The 26,723-nt window shown below is 43.5% G+C and overlaps 2 protein-coding genes and 1 non-coding gene across 22 annotated transcripts in view; all 3 read left to right on the top strand.

The window, feature by feature from the left end:
• The window catches only part of AGBL2 (AGBL carboxypeptidase 2), a 61,140-nt gene extending 59,040 nt beyond the window's left edge, over positions 1-2,100 (top strand). For 14 of the 15 annotated variants that reach the window (XM_035262690.3, XM_035262693.3, XM_078341001.1 and 11 more), the window contains one exon: positions 1,600-1,982. In XM_035262690.3, coding sequence (XP_035118581.3) covers positions 1,600-1,835 — 236 coding nt within the window. In that variant the 3' untranslated portion in view covers positions 1,836-1,982. Of the gene's footprint in view, positions 1-1,599; positions 1,983-2,024 lie in introns of those variants that run through there. The other variant, XM_078340999.1, reaches the window with a different exon arrangement.
• A 4,196-nt stretch (positions 2,101-6,296) lies between these two features.
• MTCH2 (mitochondrial carrier 2) overlaps positions 6,297-26,723 on the top strand; it is a 28,683-nt gene continuing 8,256 nt past the window's right edge. For 2 of the 6 annotated variants that reach the window (XM_035262679.3, XM_002755240.7), the window contains exons 1-11: positions 6,297-6,403; positions 9,673-9,757; positions 9,913-10,019; positions 16,412-16,438; positions 17,059-17,121; positions 19,211-19,268; positions 19,848-19,899; positions 20,366-20,425; positions 22,251-22,344; positions 24,252-24,299; positions 25,582-25,649. In XM_035262679.3, the coding sequence (XP_035118570.1) occupies positions 6,317-6,403; positions 9,673-9,757; positions 9,913-10,019; positions 16,412-16,438; positions 17,059-17,121; positions 19,211-19,268; positions 19,848-19,899; positions 20,366-20,425; positions 22,251-22,344; positions 24,252-24,299; positions 25,582-25,649 (749 nt within the window). In that variant the 5' untranslated portion in view covers positions 6,297-6,316. Of the gene's footprint in view, positions 6,404-9,672; positions 9,758-9,912; positions 10,020-16,411; positions 16,439-17,058; positions 17,122-19,180; positions 19,269-19,847; positions 19,900-20,365; positions 20,426-22,250; positions 22,345-24,251; positions 24,300-25,581; positions 25,650-26,723 lie in introns of those variants that run through there. The other 4 variants (XM_017978122.4, XM_078341048.1, XM_017978121.4 and 1 more) reach the window with 4 other exon arrangements.
• Positions 22,423-22,563, top strand: LOC118145863 (U4 spliceosomal RNA). The gene has a single exon (XR_004731358.2). It is a non-coding gene; the product is annotated as a U4 spliceosomal RNA (small nuclear RNA).

Genomic DNA, 26,723 nt, shown 5'->3' with positions numbered 1-26,723 from the left:
AATACGCCGGGCGTGGTGGCTCACGCCTGTAATCCCAGCACTTTGGGAGGCCGAGGTGGGTGGATCACAAGGTCAAGAGATCAAGACCATCCTGGTCAACGTGGTAAAACCCCGTCTCTACTAAAAATACAAAAAATTAGCTGGGCATGGTGGCGCATGCCTGTAATCCCAGCTACTCAGGAGGTTGAGGCAGGAGAATTGCCTGAACCCAGGAGGCGGAGATTGTGGTGAGCCGAGATTGCGCCATTGCACTCCAGCCTGGGTAACAAGAGCGAAACTCCAACTCAAAAACAACAACAACAAAAACACATAAATTAGCTGGGTATGGTGGCACATGCCTGTAGTCCCACCTACCCTGGAGGTGGGGTGGGAGGATTGCTTTAGCTCAGGAGGCAGAGGTTGCAGTGAGCTGAGATCATACCACTGTATTCCAGCCTGGGTGACAGAGTGTGAGACTCTGTCTTAAAAAAAAAAAAAAGATGCATTGAGCAGTGACTGACTTAGGAACTATGGAGAATGCGCTGATGCATAGGATTTCACTCCTGCCCCTGTGCTTAAAATCTGGATGGAGAACAAAGGCTAGTAGGCAAAACAAACCAGTCAGACATTTGGTAGTTTCAGAACATTGTAGTGGGTTAAAGAGCCACCAACATGGGATTTAGAACACCTGAGTTTGAATCCCACACAGGCTGGGGTCAGGGAGGCATGGGGCAGTTGCTTAACAACTCTTAGGCAACCTTACTTAGTCCTTAAGTAAGGTCAGGACTTTTACTTCCTGACCTTAAAAGTGAAGTGCTGGGCCAAGTGCGATAGCTTACACCTGCAATCCCAGCACTTTGGAAGGCAGAGGTGGGTGGATCACAAGGTCAGGAGATTGGGACCATCCTGGCCAACATGGTGAAATCCTGTCTCTACTAAAAATACAAAAAAATTAGCTGGGCGTGGTGGCAGATGCCTGTAGTCCCAGCTACTTGGGAGGCTGAGACAGGAGAATTGCTTGAACCCAGGAGGTAGAGACTGCAGTGACCTGAGATCACACCACTTCACTCCAGCCTGGGCTACAGCGTGACTGTCTCAAAAAAAAAAAAAAAAAAAAAAGTGCCTGTCCAGGTGAAATGATCTCTAAGTTCCCTTCATTTGAACACTACTCTTAGCTATTGATCATACATTGCAATAATGTGCTTTAAACAGTTTCCCTCTCTAGCCTGTACCAGCGAGGTCTTATCTCCCTCAATCTCTAGTCTTTGGGGAAACACGATCTCTTTGGTTGCTCTGAGTACAGTTCCTCTCATCTGTCACTAACCAATTTTGATACAAGCCATCTCTCTTCATAGCCCCCTGAACTGCCTATTTCTAGATTATTGGATTTAGTGACCAGAAATCACATGAATAAACCCCTTCACAGGTCCAGTCATTCCTCTTCTCTTGGCTTCATTTCTTCCCCGATTCTGCCCAGACTCCAGGGTTCATGACATCAACCACTCTCTTGCCAGCACCCCAGTGTCCTCATCCTCTGTCCTTCTGCCACATCCACCTGGTAGTTCCCCAACTTTGGATCAGCCAGCCGTCCCAGCCATCTGTCTTCTCTACTATATACAGGCTGCCAAGATGGCTGCAGGAAAACATGCCATCCAGTGGACCTGGGCCAGCACACAGTATCTTCTCCAGCCTTGGAAACTTACCTTCTGCTTCTGAAACTGAGGTTCCTGCACCTTTCCCCCTCCATGGCTATTGCATGCCTCCATTTCCAGTCCCGTGCTCCCTCTCTGCTGCCACCTTCCTCCCAGCAAACAGCTATATTCATCGGGAGTGGTTCAGAAGCAAGGTTCCCGTGAAGCAGGGGTAGGAAGATAACTGCAAACAAATTCTGAACTCTCTTTGGTAGGTTTGTTTATGTAATAGCATTGGCAAATCAATTCTGAAACTATTTTAGATGTATTATATGCTTGAACAAATGAATAAATGTGTTGATGTTGCTAAAACCCAAGAACTCATTATATCTTTCTTTCTTTTTTTTTTTTGAGATGGAGTTTCCCTCTTGTTGCCCAGGCTGAAATGCAGTGGCATAATCTCGGCTCACTGCTACCTCTGCCTCCCAGGTTCAAGTGAGTATCCTGCCTCAGTCTCCCAAGTAGCTGGGATTACAGGTGCCTGCCACTATGCTGGGCCAACTTTTTTGGGTTTTTTTTTTTTTTTTTTTTTTTTTTTTTCGGTATTTTTAGTAGAGATGGGGATTCATCAGGTTGTCCAGGCTGGTCTAAAACTCCTGACCTTAGATGATCTACCCGCTTCAGCCTCCCAAAGTGCAGGGATTGTAGGCGTGAGCCACCGCACCTGGCCAGAACTCATGATTTCTAAAACAGGTATATGTCTGAACATACACATGTATGTATACACAAGTATATATGTGCATGTGTATATGCATATTCATATATGTAGGTAATGTGTGTATGTGTATTCAGCTTTGTCTGCTAAAAAGGCCTAAAATCAAATATACCCCTTCAGCAATCAGTACATTTTGTACTGAGAACTTGGTCTCTAATACATTCCTCACTAAAAGGAATCAGGGTTCATTGAGGCAATGAAGATATGAGATGAGGAGCCTGAAACATTGTGTTATGTCAAAAAGTAAAGTACTGGAGGCATGTCATGGGATAAAGGAACCAACTTGAAGGAGCTCCCACTGGCCAAGTCTGGGATATTAGGCACCAAAATGATTAAGGACATTAATAAATTATAACCCATTGGAAAAATTAGGAATCCTGAGTTCCTATCAATGACAGAGAGAGGAAGAGGGCTCCTGTTTAGGAAGAGTGAAGCTGTTGTCAGTAGTGAATGTAGAAGGAGTGCTGCAATTGGGAATTCATTAGTTTGCAATTACTGTAGTAAAATGGATCAGGCGAGAAGTACCTATGCATGCAAAAATTAGGAGGAATTTAGGAGCAAGATATTTGCATGGTTTTAAAGTGTCTCCACTCAGACTGCTTATTAGTTGGAAGGGAAAAAGTAGTGACTATATAATGGGGCAACTGGACGCTGCCTTAACCATGTGATTGATTCTGTGCCTTCTGATGTAAAGCCTGAGACGAACACATCACTTAAATAGTAGTCTGGTTGGAAATGCATACCTTGAATCTAAAAAAAAAATCAGGCTGGGCGCAGTGGCTCATGCCTGTAATCCCAGCATTTTGGGAGGCTGAGGTGGGCGGATCATGAGGTCAGGAATTCAAGACCAGCCTGGCCAATATGGTAAAACCCTGTCTCTACTAAAAATACAAAAAAAATTAGCTAGGTGTGGTGGCATGTGCCTGTAGTCCCAGCCACTCGAAAGGCTAAGGCAGAAGAATTGCTTGAACCCAGGAGGCAGAGGTTGCAGTGAGCCAAGATTGCACCACTACACTCCAGCCTGGGTGACAGAGCAAGACTCCATCTCAGAAAAAAAAAATCCCCTTGCTAAATAGTCTCTCTGGCTCAGCTTTATGTTTCTAGATTCAGTTATAGGCAACTTGTTTCTTATAACTTTTTTTTTTTTTGAGATGGAGTTTTAGTCTTGTTGCCCAAGCTGGAGTGCAATGGCATGATCTTGGCTTACTGCAACCTCCACCTCCCAGGTTCAAGCGATTCTCCTGCCTCAGCCTCTGAGTAGCTGGGATTACAGGCATGTACCACCACGCCCAGCTAATTTTTGTATTTTTAGTAGAGATGGGGTTTCTCCTGTTGGTCAGGCTGGTCTTGAACTCCGACCTCGGGTGATCCGCCCGCCTCGGCCTCCCAAAATGCTGGGATTACAGGTGTGAGCCACCATGCCTAGCTGTTTCTTATAATTTTAAGGCTATCATTTGATATTTTGTGTGTGTGTGTGTGTGTGTGTGTGTGTGTGTGCTGGCTTGGGTAGGCATGTTATTTCCTGACAGGAACATTGTGAAGTATACATTACACATATTTGTCTAAGGTTCAAAGTGGTAATGTGCTCTGCCTCAGGACACACAGTTAATAACTGGCAGAGGTGGAGTTTGGACCAGGTCCACTGGGCCTCAAAACCCATGTGCCTTCTGCTGTATGAATTGACTCCTAATATCACCTGGCACTGTGCTGAATATAGGACAATATTAATTAAAACCAGCGTCTGGGCCAGACGCAGTGGCTCACACCTGTAATACCAGCACTTTGGGAGGCTGAAGCAAGTGGATCACCTGCAGTCAGGAGTTCGAGACCAGCCTGGCCAACGTGGCAAAACACTACTTCTACTAAAAATACAAAAAATTAGCCAGGCATGGTGGCAGGGTCCTGTAATCCCAGATAAAAATACAGATACAAAAAAAAATACAAATGCTGGTTTTACTTATTTATTTTTGAGATGAAGTCTTGTTCTGTCACCCAGGCTGGAGTTGTGGCACGATCTTGGCTCACTGCAACCTCCACCTCCCAGGTTCAAGCAATTGTCCTGCCTCAGCCTCCCAAGAAGTTGCTATTACAGACACCCACCACCATGCCCAGCTAATTTTTGTATTTTTAGTAGAGACAGGGTTTCATCCTGTTGGTCAGGCTGGTCTTGAATTCCTGACCTCAGGTGATCCACTGCGCCTGGCCAATATAGTTTTTAAAAAAAAAACCTTTCCTATGTACATTTTCACTTAATGCTCATAATAACCCTGAGAGGTACATAGTAAGTAGTGTTAGATTTAGATACAAAAACTGGAAGTCAACGAGGTTAAAATGACAGACAAATGCAGTGGAAAAGTCAGCATGCAAATCCAAGTCTTTTCCCAGTAGTACTTCACTCTGCTCCACGCTCTGATTCACCAAATGTTTGATAGAATGCTGGAGCTGGGACCAGGCACAGTGGCTCATGCCTGTAATCCCAGCACTTTGGGAGGCTGAGGTAGGCAGATCATGAGGTCAGGGGATCGAGACCATCCTGGCCAACATGGTGAAACCCTGTCTATAACTAAAAATATAAAAATTAGCTGGGCATGGTGGCATGCGCCTGTAATCCCAGCTATTCAGGAGCCTGAGGCAGGAGAATTGCTTGAACCTGGGAGTCAGGTTGCAGTGAGCCAAGATTGTACCACTGCACTCCAGCCTGGTGACAGAACGAAACTCCATCTGAAAATAATAATAGTTAATAAAATAAATAATTAAAAAGAACATGTGAGCTGGGGCTAAAGGAGCAGGGAAAATGCCCTTTTCATTTTTGCCTCTGATAGCCTGTAGACTGGAAAGCACTGAATTATTTATTTCCTTGTGCAATATTTATTGAGCACCTCGTATGTGCTGGCCATTGAAAACTCAACCGTGAACAAAAGCTGTCATGGTTCCTGAACTCATGGAGCTTCCATTCCAGTGGAGGAGACATAATTTCAGCGATAATGCTATGGAGCAGGTCAATATGGGAGAAAATAAGGGGGAGCTGGCTGGGTGTGGTGGCTCAAGCCTGTAATCCCAGCACTTTGGGAGGCAAAGGTGGGCATATCACAAGGTCAGGAGTTCAAGATCAGCCTGGCCAACATGGTGAAACCCCATCTCTACTAAACATACAAAAATTAATTGGGGGTGGTGGCGCACGTCTGTAATACCAGCTACTCGAGAGGCCGAGGCAGGAGAATCGCTTGAACCTGGGAGGTGGAGGTTGCGGTGAGCCGAGATCAACACCACTACACTCCAGCCTGGGTGGCAGAGCAAGACTCTGTCTCCAAAAAAAAAAAAAAAAAGAGGAAGGGGAAGGTAATTTTAGAATTTTAGAATGCTCAGAGAAGATATTTCTGAGAAGACAACATTAATTAAACAAATAAATGAATGAAGAGCAACTCGCTAGCGGATTCATGATTCGCTATCAGCCACTAGACTGTTAGGGCTCTGATGCTGAATATCTTTTGAACCCTATGTTGATGATGCCCAAAGGGCAAGTGCAGAGATGAAGCATAACGAAGAATCGTTTTCAATTCTTTTCAGTCCTCTGACCTTGCCTTTGCCGTCAGGGTCACCCTCCCGCACTGCCACTCCCATTCTGTTTCCGGACCCTTGGGGTCAGCGCATGTGCAAGAGAAACCGTCATTTCTGGAGAACGAGCCCCCGGCAAAACGCATGCGCCTCCGTCCCATAAGCCCCGCCCCGACCCCAGCTCCCCATCGCGAGCGCCTGCCGTTTCTCGGGGCAGGGTGGAGGGCGGGAACTGGGCAGGGAGGCGCGCGCCGGTGCGTGCGTGCGCGCTCGCCGTGGGCGGGCCAGTGAAACCGGCGGCCCTGGCACGTGACCCAGGACCGGCTCACCGGGTTGCTTGGTGGCTCCGTCTGTCTGTCCGTCCGCGGGTGCCATCATGGCGGACGCGGCCAGTCAGGTGCTCCTAGGCTCCGGTCTCACCATCCTGTCCCAGCCGCTCATGTACGTGAAAGTGCTAATCCAGGTATGAGGCGTCGCCGCTCCCTTCCCCGCCAGGCGCCCCGTTCGGTCGCCGCTGCTCAGGGCTCCTGAGGATCGGCCTCAGCCTTACGGGCCCTTCATTCTCCCGGGATGCTGCTCCTCCTCCGCTGCCCTTTCCCTCCCCACAGGGACAGCTTCCTCAGTCCCGCGGCCTTGCTCGGGGGCCTCGCCGAACTCTTGCCTCCCCGCCTCGCGCTGAGGCCCACTCCTCCCTTTAGCCAACCGCCACTATGCTGTGCTCTGTCTTGCCCGGCGGATCCTCTGAACTTTGGTTCTTCTTCCCTGAGGTGGATCCTGGCTGGTCGCCACCGAGATCTTCTGAACCCTTCCTCTGGCCCCTCTGAAATTGACATTCACCACTCCTCCCCCCAAAATCTCAGACGCAAGACATGAAATGTTCAGTTGAAGACAAATGTGAAGTTAGGTGGGAATCAACATTTTATTTTTTATTCCTTTTTTAAAATTTTTATGCTACAGTTATTACTGCTCCTCTGTTCCGAGGTTTTCGCACCAGATAACCAGAGAAACACAAGGCGCTCATTCAGAAGTGTTAATGAAGGGATTGCGCTGTCAGATTTCGGAAGGATGCATTGAGCGCTTTCCAGCAGCACCCCATGTGGCTCCTGACAATGAAAATCACATTTGTCAGAGCTGGAAATTAGTTACGCTGAGTTTTAGCGAGTTTGAACATGGGGGTTAGTTTCTAACCTGTCAAATAATTCTTACATGGTATTATATATTCACATGCAGGTAAGCCAGGTGATAGTGTTTCCAGTTCCTTTCCTGAATAGCCCTGTAATGGGCAGGTCATTTTTTTTTTTTTTTTTTTTTTTTTTTGACGGAGTTTCGCTCTTGTTACCCAGGCTGGAGTGCAATGGCGCGATCTCGGCTCACCCGCAACCTCCGCCTCCTGGGTTCAGGCAATTCTCCTGCCTCGGCCTCCTGAGTAGCTGGGATTACAGGCACGCGCCACCGTGCCCAGCTAATTTTTTGTATTTTTAGTAGAGACGGGGTTTCACCATGTTGACCAGGATGGTCTCCATCTCTTGACCTCGTGATCCACCTGCCTCGGCCTCCCAAAGTGCTGGGATTACAGGCTTGAGCCACCGCGCCCAGCCCATTTTTTAAAATAGTTTATTGACAGTTGACATAATTACCTCCTGCACTGTGCCTAGGAACAGAACAGTTTTTAGAACCCCTGTCCTCACCGTCTACTTTTCTGTAAAACATAGGCAAGACGCTAGAGAGGGCCACATTTCTTACTCTTGAGTTGTTGGGAATCCTAATTATTTCTTGCTTAGACCCCTGTGAGTTCAGATTTCACATGTTAAAGGCTATTGTAAATAAATTATTTGCACCTAAAACAAAGACTGATTAGAATATACGGTGACATCTAAAACAGAATTGGCAAATTTGAACTAGGTAGTATCTGAGATGACAGCATGTTTCAGTTTATCTAGTTAGAATCCACTGCTCAATACTTCTCTGGGAGATGGGGTTTTCTAGTGATGTTCAGAACTCTTGCCTCAAAAACTTTTCAATATTCTTAATTCTGATTTCATAACTTCTGTGTATTGCCAAGTAGCTTAGGAGTTTTGGTGAAATTCCCAAATAGTTTTAAAAACAGCTACTTGGGCCAGGCATGGTGGCTCATGCCTGTAATCCTAACACTTTGGGTGCCTGAGGCAGGCGGATCACCTGAGGTCAGGAGTTCAAGACCAGCCAGGCCAACATGGCGAAACCCCATCTCTACTGAAAATACAAAAATCAGCTGGGTGTGGTGGTGGACACCTGTAATCCCAGCTACTTGGGAGGCTGAGGCACAAGAATCACTTGAACCCAGCAGGCAGAGGTTACAGTGAGCCAAAAAAGAGAGTTTTTTGGAATCTCAGTTTCTAAAAAGTAAGTCAGTAAATAAATAAAAATAAAACTAGTTACTTGGTAGCACTTACAGGGAACTCAGACAGGAGTTATTTATTTATTTGTTTGTTTTTGATACAGAGTTTCACTCTTGTCTGGAGTGCAATGGCACAATGTCTCCTCGCTGCAACCTCTGCCTCCCAGGTTTAAGCAATTCTCCTGCCTCAGCCTCCTGAGTAGCTGGGATTACCAGGTGCCTGCCATCACACCCAGCTAATTTTTGTATTTTTAGTAGAGATGGAGTTTCACTGTGTTTGCCAGGCCGGTCTCGAACTCCTGTCCTCAGGTGATCCACCCACCTTGGCCTCCCAAAGTGCTGGGATTACATGCATGAGCTACCACGCCAGGCCAGGAGCTATTTAATAGGACAGGTTAAGAGTCAGAACTGTCATCAAAACTCTGTCCTACAGTGTATATTCTCTCAAGTATCTGTAGTATTAAAAATACTGAGTATATTGTACAAAGACCATGGTAATCATTAACTGTGTAAAATGACTTTCATTAGCTGTTAATGATAGCCTTTCTTTTGTTTTGTTTTTGTTTTGTTTTGAGATGGAGTCTCACTGCTGTTGGCCTGGGCTGGAGTGCAATGGTGCAATCTTGGCTCGCTGCACCCTGCCTCTGGGGTTCAAGTGATTCTCCTGCCTCAGCCTCCCGAGTAGCTGAGATTACAGCACCTGCTGCCACACCCAGCTAATTTTTGTATTTTCAGTAGAGACAGAGTTTCACCATGTTGGCCAGGCTGGTCTTGAACTCGTGACCTCGGGTGATCCACCTGCCTCGGCCTCCCAGAGTGCAAGGATTACAGGCATGAGCCACTGTCAGCCTGTTCTTCTAACATGAAGTTATCTTATAATTCTTTGCTAAGTGAATTATCCAGCTATATCTGCATTTGCCATTTGAGTGTTCTGTGTAGGTAGCCAAATATGCAGTTGATGCTGTCGTAGCGGATGTCTCCTCTTTTCGTTCAAATATAAAATATGCCTTAGATTTTATTTAGAAAGTATTTTTCCGCCCCCTTAGTAAACTGTAGCTTTCCTAACACAAAAGTTCCCTTCTTTTATTTTCAGTTCAATATTAACCTATCTCAGCTATATGATTTACTTCATAGAATTTGAACCAAAACAAAACTTGAAGTTTATTGAACTCAGGATTACCAACAGAAGAAAAACCTCCAAGAATGATCCTTCATCATTGCCTTGGAAAACAGGGGCTGCATTTTTACTTGTGTTTAAAAATTATAACCCAAATTTTGTTCTTTATTTGAGACCCTGCAAGCAAGACATTTCTGGAAATATTGCTTAATATTGATATGTTCCATTGTTTTTAAAGGTGGGATATGAGCCTCTTCCTCCAACAATAGGACGAAATATTTTTGGGCGGCAAGTGTGTCAGCTTCCTGGTCTCTTTTGTTACGGTAAGTGTGTTTTATTTATTTGGGTTGGATGATATTGAGGACTGTGATAGGCAGAGTTGTTACCGAAAGAAAATATATAGAGAGCTTATTTGAAATTGTAGTACATCCATTTCTCTTGACTAGAACTTGACTCCATCTCTGACTTGTGTTCTTAGCTCAGCACATTGCCAGTATCGATGGGAGACGTGGGTTGTTCACAGGCTTAACTCCAAGACTGTGTTCGGGAGTCCTTGGAACTGTGGTCCACGGTAAAGTCTTACAGGTAAGAGGAAAATTCAGTCAATCTTCCCATAGATTTTGCTTACCTATTAATGCACAGTTAGTTCTGTACATATCAAGAGCAGTTTAAAAGATACATTTATAACCCTGTCCTTTCTTCCTCTTGGAAAACATTTTCTTGAAATATCTTTTCTTCTTTCCTGGGAAGCAAGGGGAATTCCTTTAAAATGAAGTATTTTATTTCGATCTACATACCTTCCTCTTCTGACTCAGTCATTTGGAGCGGAAATTAAATACATGCACTTATTTGATCACCTATACAGCTCTGTTTCTTTGAAGGAAAAAGGAAGCTGACTAAAACATACATTTTTTTTTCGAAGTTATTTTCCTATTTCTTGTGTTACCCTGGTAACATATTTTTTATTAAAAACTTGTATTTTTTACAAAAGAATATAATAGGCCAGGTGTGGTGGCTCACTCCTGTAATCTCAGCACTTTGGGAGGCTGAGGCAGGTGGATCACCTGAGGTCAGGAGTTCAAGACCAGCCTGGCCAACATGGTGAAACCCCATCTCTATTAATAATACAAAAAAATTAGCCAGATGTGGTTGCACATTCCTGTAATCCCAGCTCCTTGGGAGTCTGGGGCAGGAGAATCATTTGAACCCGGGAGTTGGAGGTTGCAGTGAGCGGAGATGGTGCCATTGTACTCCAGCCTTGGTGACAAGAACGAAACTCCATCCCCAAAATAAAAAACAGAATATAACAGAGTAAACATAAAATTCAGGGTAGTGGTTATTTATGGGGAGTTGGAGAGGAGGAACCACATGTCTGGGATAATGACAATGATTTTCCTTGGCTGGACCTGGTGGCTCATGTCTGTCATCTCAGCAGTCTCGGAGGCTGAGGCTGGAGGGCTGCTTGAGCCAGGAGTTTGAGACCAGCCTGGGCAACGTAGTGAGACCTCCTCTACAAAAATTTTAAAAAACCGAAACACTAGCTAGGTGTGGTATTACATTCCTGTGGTTCCTGCTACTCAGGAAGCAGAGGGGAAAAAATCACTTGAGCCCCATAGGTCGAGGCTGTGGTGAGCTGGGATTGCCCCATTGCACTCCAGCCTGGGTGACAGAGTGAGATTTTGTCTAGGGGAAAAAAAGATTTTCCTTGACCTAGATCATGACTACATGGATGTTGGCCTTTTAATTATTACTTACATTGTACATTTGTGTTTTGCACACTATTCTGTGCATTATATTAAATGGATGTTTATAGTTTTTAAAAAAGCCTCACCAAATTGTACATGGAGGCATGGTAGGTTACTTGTGGGAAAAGGGAGGGATGAGAGGTGAAACTTCAGCTTTGTCTGTGGTACTTATTAAGACTGCAAGGCCAGGCATAGTGGCTCACCCCTGTAATCCCAGTACATTGAGAGATGACCAACATGAGAGGATGGCTTGAGCCCAGGAGTTCAAGACCACCTTGGGCAACGTAGTGAGACCTTGTTTCAAAAAATATATATATCCCAGCAGTATGGGAGGCCAATGCTAGTGGATCATTTGAGGCCAGGAGTTTGAGGACAGCCTGGGCAACGCGACAAAATCCCATCTCTAGTAAAAGTAGAGAAATTAGCCAGGTGTAGTGGTGCATGCCTGTAATCCCAGCTACCCAAGAGACTGAGGCATGAGAATGGCTTGATCCCAGGAGATGGAGGTTACAATGAGCCGAGATTGTGCCCTGCACTCCAGCCTGGGCAACAGAGTGAGATGAGACTCTGTCTCAAAAAAAAAAAAAAAGAAAAGGAAGAAGGTGGGAGATCTTAAGCAAAAAAAGGCCAAAATGTTAACATCTATTTAGCATTGGTGGTGGATGTATAGGTAAATTCTTAATTTTTCTTTTTTTTTTTTTTTTTTTTGAGACAGAGTTTCGCTCTTGTTACCCAGGCTGGAGTGCAATGGCGCGATCTCGGCTCATCGCAACCTCCGCCTCCTGGGTTCAAGCAATTCTCCTGCCTCAGCCTCCTGAGTAGCTGGGATTACAGGCACGTGCCACCATGCCCAGCTAATTTTTTGTATTTTCAGTAGAGACGGGGTTTCACCATGTTGACCAGGATGGTCTCGATCTCTTGACCTCGTGATTCACCTGCCTCAGCCTCCCAAAGTGCTGGGATTACAGGCTTGAGCCACCGTGCCCAGCCAATTCTAAATTTTTCTGTATGCTTGAGATGTTTTATAAAATGTTTTTATTTTCCAAGTTCCCAAGAGCTGGAAATCGAAATGTTTTTAAATTATCAAAGTTACATTATTTTTTTTGTTTGAGATGGAGTCTCTTGCTCTGTTGCCCAGGCTGGAGTGCAGTGGTGCAATCCTGGCTCACTGTGCCCTCTGCCTCCTGGGTTCAAGAGCTTCTCCTGCCTCAGCCTCCTGAGTAGCTGGGATTATAGACGCTTGCTACCATGACCGGCGAATATTTTGTATTTTTAATACAGACAGCGTTTTCCTATGTTGGCCACACTGGTCTTGAACTCTTGACCTCGTGATCCACCTGCCGCAGCCTCCCAAAGTGCTGGGATTACAGGCCTGAGCCACCGTGGTTGGCCTGTTTTTTACTTGTAATGCCAAAGCTTGTAATGTAATTTCGATTGTATGGCTTTCTCGTTTGCATCTATTTCTATGTAGGTTAAACTGAAGGAAGTCTTAATATTTAGAAACTACTTCTACAGACAGAATTGCCCTTTATAAATAAAGGACAGTTTATAAAGGGCAATTCTGGTGTTTTATAAAGGTGTTACGAAATAAGAAGTCTGTACCATTTAGAATAATTGAAGGGAAGGTTCTGCAGCATGAGTGTGATTGACAGTATAAAACTCACGGGTTTTCTGGTCTGTTCTGTTTCCTACTGGTACTAAGGATATGGTTTTGTTTGTTTTCTCGTTTGTTTGTTTGAGACAGAGTCTCGCTCTGTCGCCCAGGCTAGAGTGCAGTGACACAATCTTGGCTCATTACAACCTCTGCCTCCTGGGTTCAAGCAATTCTCCTACCTCAACCTTCTGAGTATCTGAGATTAAAGGCATGTGCCACCACACCTGGATAATTTTTTGTATTTTTAGTAGAGACAGGGTTTCACCGTGTTAGCCAGGATGGTCTCTATATCCTGACCTCGTGATCCACCCACCTCAGCCTCGGAAAATGCTGGAATTAATTACAGGCTTGAGCCACTGCACCCGGCCAATTGTAATGTTTTAACATGTGATGAGCAAATAATGATTTTGTTAAAACAATTTCATGACCTGTTTGGCTTGGATTTTATATATATTTCTTTATCCTTCATTGATCTGAATTAAGGAAGTTGGAATTAAAGAAGTTTTTCAGCCAGTTCCTCACATGCAGTCTGATTAACCCTTCAATCATTTTGCTATTCTTTTTTGTTTTTGTTTTTGTTTTTGTTTTTTGAGATAGAGTTTTGCTCTTGCCTTGTTGCCCAGGCTGGAGCACAATGGTGAGATCTCTGCTCACCACAACCTCTGCCTCCTGGGTTCAAGTGATTCTCCTGCCTCAGCCCACTGAGTAGCTGGGATCACAGGCATACACCACCACCTCTAGCTAATTTTGTATTTTTAGTAGAGATGGGGTTTTTCCATGTTGGTCAGGCTGGTCTCGACCTCCCAACCTCAGGTGATCCACCCGCCTAGGCCTCCCAAAGTGCTGGGGTTATAGGCGTGAGCCACCTGGTCCCAGCCTGTTATTTTTAATATACTTACTGTTGTCAGTCCTGTGGACTGAATCTGGAAGCACCATTTCAGGCAGTCCATGAGTCAAGAGTGTTTGAGTCTTAGTGGGCCCATGTCTTTGGTGGATTGATTACTGGTCTTTCTTTTCCAGCCACACTCTTGACTCAGTGAAATGAAATTTACATACGGAAAGGCAGTTGTCATCTAGCCAGAGGTTTATGTATAGACTTAGAGAAAAAGCGAAAGTACTACTTGAGGCTAAGTTACTTTATATAACTGTAAAGTAAGACAAACTTGAGGTAACCAGGTATCCTAAATATGCTCCAAATGTAGTCCAGTGAAATACGACAGAGTTGGTACTACAGGCTGCTTTAGCATCCAGAGCTGCTTGTGCAGTCAAGAAGAAAGATGTATGCAGAGCTGAAAACATTATTAACCTTTACAATAAATAATTTTGTATATCTGAACAAGAATTAAAATGAAATTAGGGAAATGTAGAAGACAGGTTAGATAACTATCAATGGAGTAAAAAACAAAGTATAGAAATGAGTGAAAATTTTTAGAGACCTGAAACTATTAGAATTAATTCTATCCAGGCCGGGCGCGGTGGCTCAAGCCTGTAATCCCAGCACTTTGGGAAGCCGAGGCGGATGGATCACAAGGTCAAGAGATCGAGACAATCCTGGTCAACATGGTGAAACCCTGTCTCTACTAAAAATACAAAAAATTAGCTGGGCATGGTGGCGCATGCCTGTAATCCCAGCTACTCAGGAGGCTGAGGCAGGAGAATTGCCTGAACCCAGGAGGCGGAGTTACAATGAGCCGAGATCGCGCCATTGCACTCCAGCCTGTGTAACAAGAGCAAAACTCCGTCTCAAAAAAAAAGAATTAATTCTAGCCAAGGACCTGGAATTTGGTCAAAATACAATACTTTTCTTAATCTTGACATATACTCTCTTGCCCATGATTTTCTGAAACACAATTCTTTTTATAAGAGAAAATGTGGTCTATTTTTTAAATCTGGTATGGCTAGAAATAATAAAACTGAGATTAAAAAATAAAACAATAAAACTGGTAGTTATACAAGAAGGAGCTCTCAACTGGTCTCTTCTCTAGAAGAGGGGAAATAAAAAAAACCCTTTCTTGCCTGTTTTAGAAACGGTCAGATACAAAATAAAAAGTAAGGCAGTTTCAGCTATTCAGACTTAGCACCAATTCTCTGTCCTTTTATGCAGTGAAGAAAAGAGTCTCGCCCTAATTTGGTATTGGTTGTGCCTTTTCCATGAGAAAAGTAGGAACCCTGGGCTATATTTTTACTAATTTTCTGTTAAAACTGTATGTTTAATAAAGTTCTTGAATTTTCTTTTTTGTTTTTGTTTTTATTGTTCTTATTTTTTAATTATTTCTGAGGCTAGGCGCAGTGGCTCATGCCTGTAATCCCAGCACTTTGGGAGGCTGAGGCAGGCAGATCACAAGGTCAAAAGATCAAGACCATTGTGGCCAACATGGCAAAACCCCCATCTCTACTAAAAAAAGAAAATTAGCTGGGTGTGGTGGCAGGTGATTGTAGTCCCAGCTACTTGGGAGGCTGACGCAGGAGAATTGCTTGAACCCAGGAGGTGGAGGTTGCAGTGAGCTGAGATTTTGCCAGTGTACTCCATCTCAAAATAAAAAATTTAAAAAATATATTTATTTAAGTTTATTTATTTAGAGACAGAGTCTTGCTATGTTGCCCATTCTGGTCTTGAATTCCTGAGTTCAAGCTGTCCTCCCTCTTCAGCTTTCCAAAGTGCTGGGATTACAGGCATTAGGCACCACGCCCAGCCCCTTTTCTTTTTTTCTGGAATCTTGCTCTGTTGCCCAGGCTGGAGTACAGTAGTGTGATCTCAGCTCACTGCAGCCTTCACCTCCTGGGTTCAAGTGATTCTCCTGCCTCAGCTTCCCGAGTAGCTGGGATTACAGGTGCCTGCTACCATACCCAGCTAATTTTTGTGTTTTCAGTAGAGGTGGGGTTTCGCCACGTGGGTTAGTCTGGTTTTGAACTCCTGACTTAAAATGATCCACCTGCATCAGCCTTCCAAAGCCTCCCAAAGTCCTGGGATTACAGGCATGAGAGCCACTGCGCCCAGCCTTAACTCTTTTTCTTTTTTTTTTTTTTTTTAATGGAGTCTTGTTCTGTTGCCCAGGCTGGAGTGCCATGGTGTGATCGTGGCTCACTGCAACCTCTGCCTCCTGGGTTCAAGCGACTCTCCTGCCCCAGCCTCTCTAAGATATGGGATTACAAGCATTGGTCACAATGCCTTGCTAATTTTTGTATTTTTAGTAGAGACGGAGTTTCACCATGTTGGCCAGGGTAGTCTCGAACTCCCGACCTCAGGTGATCTGGTGATCTGTCCACCTCGACCTCCTAAAGTGCTGGGGTTACAGGCATGAGCCACTGCACCTGTCCCCTTTTCTCCTTTCAAAGAAGAGTTTTCATGAGCATTTGCTTTTCTTTCAGCTGACCAGTACTTTAAACTTAGAAACAGGTTTATCTTGGAGATCTGTATTTCCAATTGATTAATGAGTAGAAGTTAACTGAAGATTTGCAGAAAACAAAACAAAAAAAGCTTCAGCTAATTTACTTTCTGTCAGTAGAGTTTTCATTTTGTGTCTTCTCTCATATGACGCTATAATAACGGTAATCATCTTTTTCCTTTTCTTTTATAGCATTACCAGGAGAGTGACAAGGGTGAGGTATGTTGGAGCTGATTTCAAAGCATGAGGGCTTTTCCCTTGCAAGTTATTATTGCTTTTGGGGCCTGTTTAGGAGAAAAGCCAAGCAGTCAGTCTCCCATTTATCTCAGTGAGTGTTGTCATAAGGGGTGGCCACCAGTTTGGATAGTTCTGTTTGAAACCATCAAAATGGCTGGGCATGGTGGCTTACGCCTGTAATCCCAGCACTTTCGGAGGCCAAAGTGGGAGGATTGCTTGCATCCAACAGTTTGAGACCAGCCTGGACAACATACTAAAACCCCTTCTCTACGGAAAATCAAAGATTATCTGGGCCTGGTGGCACACATCTATAGTCTCAGCTGCTTGGGAGGCTGAGGTGGGAGGATCACTTGAGCACAGGAGGTTGAGTCTGCAGTGAGCTATGATCATATAACTGCACTCAGCCTGAGTGACCAAGTGAGACCCTATCTCAAAAGAAATAAAAATAAAAACCATCAGCCGGTGGTGCGGTGGCTCACGCCTATAATCCCAGCACGAGGTCAGGGGTTCAAGACCAGCTTGACCAACATGGTAAAACCCCATCTCTAAAAAAGAAAAAAAAAAAAATCAAGATCTCTGTTTTCTTTGATTTTTATTTCTAGGAGTTAGGACCTGGAAATGTACAGAAAGAAGTCTCATCTTCCTTTGACCGCGTTATCAAGGAGGTAAGAGCTGAACAGCCTGTGCTGTTTGCCCAGATCAAACAGCGGCGTGGCAACTATGAAATCAGGATCATCAGGCCTGTGTGTTCAGTGTCTGTTCCCAAATGAAATTAAACCTTCAATTTAATTTTGGCTTTACTACATATTTAACATTAAAAAGAGACAGTGCTTGCTGTTCAGAATAGATGCATTTCACAAGCTGTGTGAGATTGCCCAGTAAGGAAAAGGAAGAAAGAAGAAGATATTTAAAAAAAAAAACCAGAATAGATGCATTTCAAGAAAACACATTTGGCCAACACATTCCATCTTTAAAATTGAAGAGGTTTATACCAAAAGTCTTCTAATAGTGTTGAAAACCTCAGGAATAAAAGTGTAAAAATAGGCCAGGTATGGTGGCTCATACCTGTAATCCCAGCACTTTGGGAGGCCGAGGCAAGAGGGTCACTTGACCTCAAGAGTTAGAGACCAGCCTATGCAACATAGTGAGACCTCCTCTCTACAAAAAATAGAATAATTAGCCAGGTGTGTGGTGGTGCATACCTGTAGTCCCAGCTACTCAAGAGGTTGTGGTGGGAGGGTTACTTGAGCCCGGGAAGTTGAGGCTGCGGTGAGCTATGATTGTGCCACCACACTTCAGCTGGTATGACAGAGCAAGACCCTGTCGTTAGAAAAAAGTGTTAAAATAACGACCAGGCCCTTTGTATATTGGATAATATCTATCCAGAAATGCTCTTTCAGCATTTTTCTGACTGAAATGTTCATCATCACCCATTTCCCACCCTCGTCTTCTGCCATAGGTGTTTCTGTGCCTGGCTTTCAGAACTATTCTCTTAGTCTTCACATTGTCTTGTCGTTAATGAAGTCACAATTACTCAGGAAATGCGGCTGTCTAAAATAAATGTTCCAAAAACAAACATTTCTAAAGGTCTGGAAAGCAGATATTTTCATAAAATTAGTTTGCTTAAAAGCAGGGATACATGCAATTAGTTATTTCCCTTACTTTGCCCATCCTGTCCCATAGGATCTTCTCTGGACTGCCATTGGAGAAGGAGTGAGGGCTGTCTTTTTTTTTTTTTTAATTGTTTTCCTTGACATTATCTCCAAGTCATGAGGGCCATCTTAAAACTCAGTGACTAAAGATATTGTTTAAATGCAAAAGGAAATGATAGACCTGCTACATTTACAATCCCAGAACCTAAATGCAAGGATTACAATTTAATTTTCTGTATTACTTCCTTAGAGTCATAGAATAGAAAGATAAATTAAGAAAAACACAGCAGCTCTAAGATACCGCACAGTTACTGGATTGTAGTCACAAAACAAAGTTTTTCTCATCTCCCAAAAATGTGGGTAGAGACTAAGTGAAGCCTGCCATTTGTCTAGAACGGATATCAGGCTCTCCAAAATCATTTACCAATAAGAGAGCAACTTAATAATTTCAGTAAGGCCAGGCACAGTGGCTCACACCTGTAATCCCAGCACTTTGGGAGGCCAAGGTGAGTGGATCACAAGATCAGGTGTTAGAGACCAGCCTGACCAACATGGTGAAACACCATGTCTACTAAAAATACAAAAATTAGCTGGGCATGGTGGTACATGCTTGTAATCTCAGCTACTCAGGAGACTGAGGCAAGAGAATTGCTTGAACCTGGGAAGCACAGGTTGCAGTGAGCCAAGATGAGGCCGCTGTATTCCAGCCTGGGCGACAGAAAGAGACTCGTCTCAAAAGAAAAGTACCAATAAAGGCCTCATATTTTTTATTTTAGCTTAATGACTATTTGTTGGGACCTTCCCTGTTTCCTTACTGTTTCTCTTACCTGCAAAATTGAGAAAACAACAGAAGTCTGCTTTGCAGAGAAATTTTGAGAGGTAAATATAATAGAACATTAAAATCCATGAGTGAAAAGTATGATAAAATGAGAACGAGATCTGTCGCATCTGGTTCAAACCACTCTTCTTGACTCCAGCCAGGACAGGAGGGCTGTGTCATTCATTTTTTCATCCTATACCATGATATCCACCCATGTTCCTTCTCACAGGCATTTGAATGTCATTTATTTAGATTTCAGAAGTGTGTGTTGATTGTTTCTAGACAACTCGAGAGATGATCGCTCGTTCTGCTGCTACTCTCATCACACATCCCTTCCATGGTATGTTTGCAGTTGACAACTGAAATCTGATTTCTTACCTTTCTTTTATAACTTGATCTCTCCTGACCACTTTAGATAGGTTGACTGGCAGTTGACTAAAATGCCTTGCCTGCATGTTTTTGTTTGCTTGCTTGTTTTTGCTTTTATCAAATTTATCCAGGTAGCAAAATGTCTTTAGGTGGAAGAAAATCTTTTCTCCCAGGGCTGTCAAAATCTATCTTAACATAGTTTTTTCTTTTCTTTCTATTTTTTATTTTTTTTTGAGACAGAGTTTTGCTCTTGTTGCCCGGGCTGGAGTACAATGGCATGATCTCGGCTCACTGCAATCTCTGCCTCCCTGCTTCAAGCAGTTTTCCTGTCTCAGCGAGTAGCTGGGATTACAGGTGCATGCCACCACACCCGGCTAATTTTTTATTTTTAGTAGAGATGGGGGTTTCACCATGTTGGTCAGGCTGGTCTCAAACTCCTGACCTCAGATGATCCGCCTGCCACGGCCTCCCAAACTGCTGGGATTACAGGTGTTAGCCACCGCGTCTGGTCTTAACCTAGTTTTACACATCTTTTCTCTATGTTCCACAGTGATCACTCTCAGATCTATGGTACAATTCATTGGCAGAGAATCCAAGTACTGGTAAGTGTTTTTGTTTTCATATACTCAGGAGATCTTTTGAAGCCAAAGTACTAGAATAATGCTACTTTGTATTTTTATAATACCTTACAGTTTGTAGAACAAATTTGTATTTCCTATCATTTAATCGGCACAAAAACCAGTAAAATAGGAGAAAATAGGCCCAGGCAGGTTTTGTAGCCTACCTAGGATTGCAGAGTAAGTTGCAGAGCCCCAGACTCCATTTCGCTACACCCCTAGGAGTTACTAGCTTCAGTTTTGTTTCTTTTTCCTGGGGCCATGACTCGGACGTGAACTAGCTTCACTTCTATCTCTAAATTTAGCTATCTTTGCAGACTAAAGGGTGCTAGGAAAGTGTGGGGGAAGGAGGTTGTAGATTTGACCTTGTCCAAAGTGATAATTGAAATTATTTTGTTTATAGCTCCAAAAGAATCTTAATGTATTTTACTTTTCCTTCTTGTGTACGTAGTGGACTTTGTGATTCCATAGTAACCATCTATCGGGAAGAGGGCATCCTAGGATTTTTCGCGTGAGTAAATGTTGATTAGTATGTAATTTCTGTGTGAGAAATTTTTCCTGAAAATGAGGACAGTGAATCTTTATTCAGTCCCTGGGGAAAATGTACTCCCTGGACTTATCTCATGTTACATTCTATTTAGGCCCCTCATTTATTTTCTTTTTTCTCTGCAGAAAGGCATATTTAGGCCCCATATGACCAGAATTCTCTTGTAAAGATCCCAAATCTTTGCTTCTAGATACTTAAAACATTTGAGGCTGGGCGTGGTGGCTCATGCTTGCAATCCCAGCACTTTGGGAAGTCGAGGAGGGCGGATCACCTGAGGTCAGGAGTTCAAGACCGGCTTAGTCAACATGGTAAAATCCCGCCTCTACTAAAAAATATAAAAATTAGCTGGGTGTGGTGGTACATGCCTATAATCCCAGTTGCTCGGGAGGCTGAGGCAGGAGAATCGCTTGAACCCGGGAGGCGGACGTTGCAGTGAGCTGAGACTGAGCCACTGCTCTCCAGCCTGGGTGACAGAGTGAGACTGTCTCAAAAAAAAAAAAAAAAAAAAAAAAAATTGAAATAAGGAATTTCTTTTTCTAACAAAGGAGTCAATTCCAAGTTTCTGCCCTTATGGTAAACTCCCAATTCTATGTAGATAATAAAAATGAGAAAAAATTAAATTTTTTAAAATGGGGAAATCATCTTAACTTGTATTTCCTTACCCTAAAAGAGTTAAGTCTTTGCAAGGCTTGAATTTACTTTGGAAGGATTTAGACTACTACCCTCATTCTTCTTTTTTTTATTTTGAGACGGAGTTCCGCTCTTGTTACCCAGGCTGGAGTGCAATGGCACGATCTCGGCTCACCGCAACCTCCGCCTCCCGGGTTCAGGCAATTCTCCTGCCTCAGCCTCCTGAGTAGCTGGGATTACAGGCACGCGCCACCATGCCCAGCTAATTTTTTGTATTTTTAGTAGAGACGGGGTTTCACCATGTTGACCAGGATGGTCTCGATCTCTTGACCTCGTGATCCACCCACCTCGGCCTCCCAAAGTGCTGGGATTACAGGCTTGAGCCACCGCGCCCAGCCTACCCTCATTCTTCTATGAAGAAAAATTTTATATTAACCTAAATGGTTTTTTTTTTTTAATTTTTAGGGTACCTTCACATATGGATTTTGAATATCATAAATACCCTGGGAGATAGGCAGGGCAGCTATAATTAGTATCACTTTAGAGAATAAAACTCAGTGATGCTCCCAGAGTCTTATCTGCTGCCTCACACATCGCTGATGCGTGCTGGAGCTGGCATTTCATCCCAGTCTTCAGTCCGTGGGGAAATGTTCTTCCCACTATTCCATGCTGCCTCACCTAGGTCACCCAGACGCTATAAATGTGATTTTGATGCCTTTCATCTATATCTATACTTGGGATCATTCTTGCTTTGTAATTTTTCTCTTTTGCTCTGCCAAATTTGAATATCAGACAGTTTAGCAAAACCATTTTTTAAGTTAGTCAAAGCAAAACAATATTTAAGTCTCTTCTGCAAAGTACCTCGCAAATCTTTTGCCTCTCTGCTTATAGTTATAAATAGTAAGGTGAGCCATTGAGGGTATAGCTGACCTGCATTTTAAACATAAAAACAAAAGTTACTGGAAATCAGCTTCAAGTACAGCTGTGTTAACGAGAATGAGCTAGGTATGAGGACTGGATTCTGGTGTTTGATACTATCTTTTTTACTTCCCTAGAATGTTTTGTGATGTCTAATTATTTGAGAAGTGTTTGTATTCAAGAGCTTGTCTTTTTACTGATCATATATTTTGGTTCTTATTTTTATTGTTTCTTCATGTAGGGGTCTTGTTCCTCGCCTTCTAGGTGACATCCTTTCTTTGTGGCTGTGTAACTCACTGGCCTACCTCGTCAATACCTATGCACTGGACAGTGGGGTAGGTTGTGACCTTGGTGAGATGTGCTGTCCTTGGCCTTAATCTGGCATCTAGATTAGCTTTTAAAGTAAGATGACAAGCTTTGCAAAGTGGCAGTATTGTAGCCAGTAAGGTTTATCCGAAGCGTGAATATTGCTAATTGAAAACTTTTCCCAATACCTCACCATGATGACTTGAAATATAGTTGGCACTGGTAATTTTTGACAGTCGCTATGGAGACTGAATTAAAAAAAAAAGTAAGATGACAGTTTGCTACATGCCAGACTGAACAATTCTATAGCTAAAAATTATCAATCAAATGTTCAAATGCTAATGAAATGACCCATACTGTTTACTATAGCATGATCACCTTAAAAGTCCCTAAGGTGTGACAAAGTAATTCAAGAGATTCAGCCGTGTGTTTGTTCAGGGCTTTAAAGGGATGACTTCTTTACTGATTCCTAAACTTTAGAGAACCTGGGAAAGCAGAACATCTTTATGGTATATCTGGGGATTTTCATCTAATCTGGACTATTAAGGGGGTGCCTATATTGGGCTTTCTAGAAACCTCAGCCTTTGAGACTCAGTATTAATCTAGAAGTTGTTAGCATTTGTGGGGCCTCTTGTACATAGGCAGCTCCATAGCATGGTGAAAAATAGAACACATCACGGGATATGTAACTAAATCCATGTTGTAAACTTCTTGAGTATAGGGAGGGATTTTCTTCAACATATCTGGTAGAAAGCTAGCTGTGGACAAAGGTAGTGAATTTTCCCTTAGATGTACTATAAATATGGTTTTCCAGGGACTATATTTCTAGGACAGGAAAAGTTTATCAATCTCATTTTCTTTTTTATTTGAAATCCTTTTACATTCATTCCTAAAGCCTTTTAGTATAATAAGAATTTGTCTGTTAATGTTGTGTCAGGTTGATCATTTTGACCACTGCCTTATTATTCTAACAATCAGTGTTTTATGGTTTTGTCCTCAAAATTAATTTTAGCCAGGTGTGGTAATTCATGCCTGTAATCCCAACACTTTGAGAGGCCGAAGTGGGAAGATCACTTGAGCCCAGGAGATCAAGGCTGTGAGATAGCAGTGAGTTGTGATCTCACTACTGTACTTCCAGCCTGGGCAACAGAAAGAGATCAGATCCTGTCTCAAAGAAATAATAATTTTCAAGCTATCAAACTGATAATTTAGAGATAGACATTTAGGCATGGAGAGCCAGGCATAGTAGCTCTAGCCTATAATCCCAGCAACTCAGGAGGCTTAGGTGGGAGGATTGCCTGAGCTCAGGAATTTGAAACCAGCCTAGGCAACATAGCAAGACACTATCTCTTAGCTGGGCATGGTGCCTCACACCTGTAATCTCAGCACTTTAAGAGATCAAGGTAGGAAGATCTTCTGAGCCCAGGAGTTTGAGACTAGCCTGGGCAAACATAGGGAGACCCCATCTCAAAAAAAAAAAAAGATAACATCTCTTAAAGAATACTTTGAAGCCGGGCACAGTGGCTCATGCCTGTAATCCCAGTGCTTTGGGAGGCCGAGGCAGGTGACTCACCTGAGGTCAGGAGTTTGAGACTAGCCTGACCAACATGGAGAAACCCTGTCTCTACTAAAAATACAAAATTAGCTGGACATGGTGGCATATGCCTATAATCCCAGCTACTTGGGATACTGAGGCAGGAGAATCTCTTGAACCTGGGAGGCAGAGGTTGCAGTGAGCCTAGATCACACCATTGCACTCCAGCTTAGGCGACAAGAGTGAAACTCTGTCTCAAAAAAAAGAAAAAATACTTTGGAATTAGCTGGGTGTGGTGGTGAGAGAGTGAGATCCTGTCTGAAAGAAAGAAAAGGAGAAAAGAATATATTGATCTGTTGTAGGGTTGTAGGCAATTAATTTAAGGCTGTTTTTATGTTTTAGGTTTCTACCATGAATGAAATGAAGAGTTATTCTCAAGCTGTCACAGGAGTGAGTTTTTAAAAATCCTTTCAACCTTATAGGAATAGTTATGTTTTGTTTTGTTTTCCTTTGAAATCTGGCCTGTGTCATTACTGCTTTAAGATAACCAGATGTCTCAGTGGGACATCTCCCTCAAATTTGTTGTATTTATCAAAGGTAAGAATAACTCAGTTTTTGGCCAGTTGCGGTGGCTCATGCCTGTAATCCTAGCACTTTGGGAGGGTGAAGTGGGCGTATCCCCTGAGGTCAGCAGTTCAAGACCAGCCTAACCAACATGATGAAACCCCATCTCTACTACAAAAAAAAAGTTAGCCAAGTATGGTGGCATGTGCCTATAATCCCAGCTACCTGGGAGGCTGAGGCAGGAGAATCACTGGAACCTGGGAGGTGGAGGCTGCAGTCAGCTGAGATCATGCCACTGCACTCCATCCTGGGCAACAGAGCAATACTCCATCTCAAAGAAAAAAAAAAAGAGAATAAGACAGAGCCCCTGCCTCACAGCCCACATGGTTTGGTACTGCTCAGCTTTCATAGGGAATATGCCTTTCCTATTAAATAATATTGTTCAGGCCAGACATGGTGGCTCACGCCTGTAAACCCAGCACTTTGGGAGGCCAAGGCAGGAGGATCACTTGAGGTCAAGAGTTTGAGACCAGCCTGGGCAACTGAACAAGACTCCATTTCTTCAAGAAGTTAAAAAAAAAAAAAAAAAAAAAAGGCCGGGCACAGTGGCTCAAGCCTGTAATCCCAGCACTTTGGGAGGCCGAGGCAGGTGGATCACGAGGTCAAGAGATCGAGACCATCTTAGTCAACATGGTGAAACCCCGTCTCTACTAAAATTTAAAAAAATTAGCTGGGCATGGTGGCGCGTGCCTGTAATCCCAGCTACTCGGGAGGCTGAGGCAGGAGAATTGCCTGAACCCAGGAGGCGGAGGTTGCAGTGAGCCGAGATCACACCATTGCACTCCAGCCTGGGTAACAAGAGCGAAACTCCGTCTCAAAAAAAAAAAAAAACATAGCCAGGCATGGAGGTGTGCACCTCTAGTACCGGCTGCTCAGGATCAGAGAAGTCTTCCGGCTTTTTGTTAAAATGTTGGATGCAGTGGTGTGTTAAGAGGAAGAAGCATCTCCAGGCTCAAAAATCTAACAGTCTTTCCAGGGTACTGAGGAAGCGAGGCAAGTGTTAGTTAGAGTGTCTCACCACAGTGGCACTATAGACCTGTGAGGCAAAGGAAAGGAGAATAAAGGTTACAAATAACCTAATAACAGCTGCCTTTTTTTCATTTTACAGTTTTTTGCCAGTATGTTGACCTATCCCTTTGTGCTTGTCTCCAATCTTATGGCTGTCAACAACTGTGGGTAAGTACTTTTATTTCTTATTCTAGTAGGCGGCTGACTGTATGCTGACAGGTGGAGCAGCCTTGTAGAAATTTAGGAAAGATGAAAGATCAGTATCAATCTCTAGTTGGTATTTAAAAAAAAAAAAGGTGGGGAAAGAAAAGTATAATTGATATCATTATGAGATTCCTAATTTTTTTCTCTGTATGCCCTATGCAGCAGCAGCCTCAATTTGTATTAATTAACTACTTTTTTTTTTTTTGAGATGGAGTTTCGCTCTTGTTACCCAGGCTAGAGTGCAATGGCGCGATCTTGGCTCACCGCAACCTCCGCCTCCTGGGTTCAGGCAATTATCCTGCCTCAGCCTCCCAGGTAGCTGGGATTACAGGCACGTGCCACCATGCCCAGCTAATTTTTTTTTTTATTTTTGTATTTTTAGTAGAGATAGGGTTTCACCATGTTGACCAGGATGGTCTCGATCTCTTGACCTCATGATCCACCCACCTTGGCCTCCCAACGTGCTGGGATTACAGGCATGAGCCACCGCGCCTGGCCCCTTAATTACTATTTTTTTTTGAGATGGTGTCTTGCTCTGTTGCCCAGGCTGGAATGCAGTAGCACCATCTTGGCTCACTGCGACCTCCGCCTCCTAGGTTCAAGTGATTCTCCTGCCTCAGCCTCCTGAGTAGCTGGGATTACAAGCATGTGCCACAACACCTGGTTAATATTTTTGTATTTTTAGTAGAGACAGGGTTTCACCCTTTAGGCCAAGCTGGTCTCAAACTCCTGACTTCAAGTCATCCCCCTGCCTTGGCCTCCCAAAGTGCTGGGATTATAGGCATGAGCCACTGTGCCCAGCCAATTATTATTTTTTGTAGATTTTTTTTTTTTGAGATAGAATCTTGCTCTGTTACCTGGGCTGGAGTTCATTGCAACCTCCTGGGTTCAAGCAATTCTTGTGCCTCAGCTTCCCAAGAAGCTATGATTATAGGCATGTGCTACCATGCTGGGCTATTGTTAATTTATTTAGAAATAGGGCTGCAATGTGGTGGTGAGGTCCTAGCTCACTGCAGCCTTGAACTTCTGAGCTCAAGT

The sequence above is a fragment of the Callithrix jacchus genome, chromosome 10 (genome assembly GCF_049354715.1).
Source record: "Callithrix jacchus isolate 240 chromosome 10, calJac240_pri, whole genome shotgun sequence".
NCBI classification, from domain to species: Eukaryota; Metazoa; Chordata; class Mammalia; order Primates; family Cebidae; genus Callithrix; species Callithrix jacchus.
This window is presented reverse-complemented; position numbering and strand designations above follow the sequence as displayed.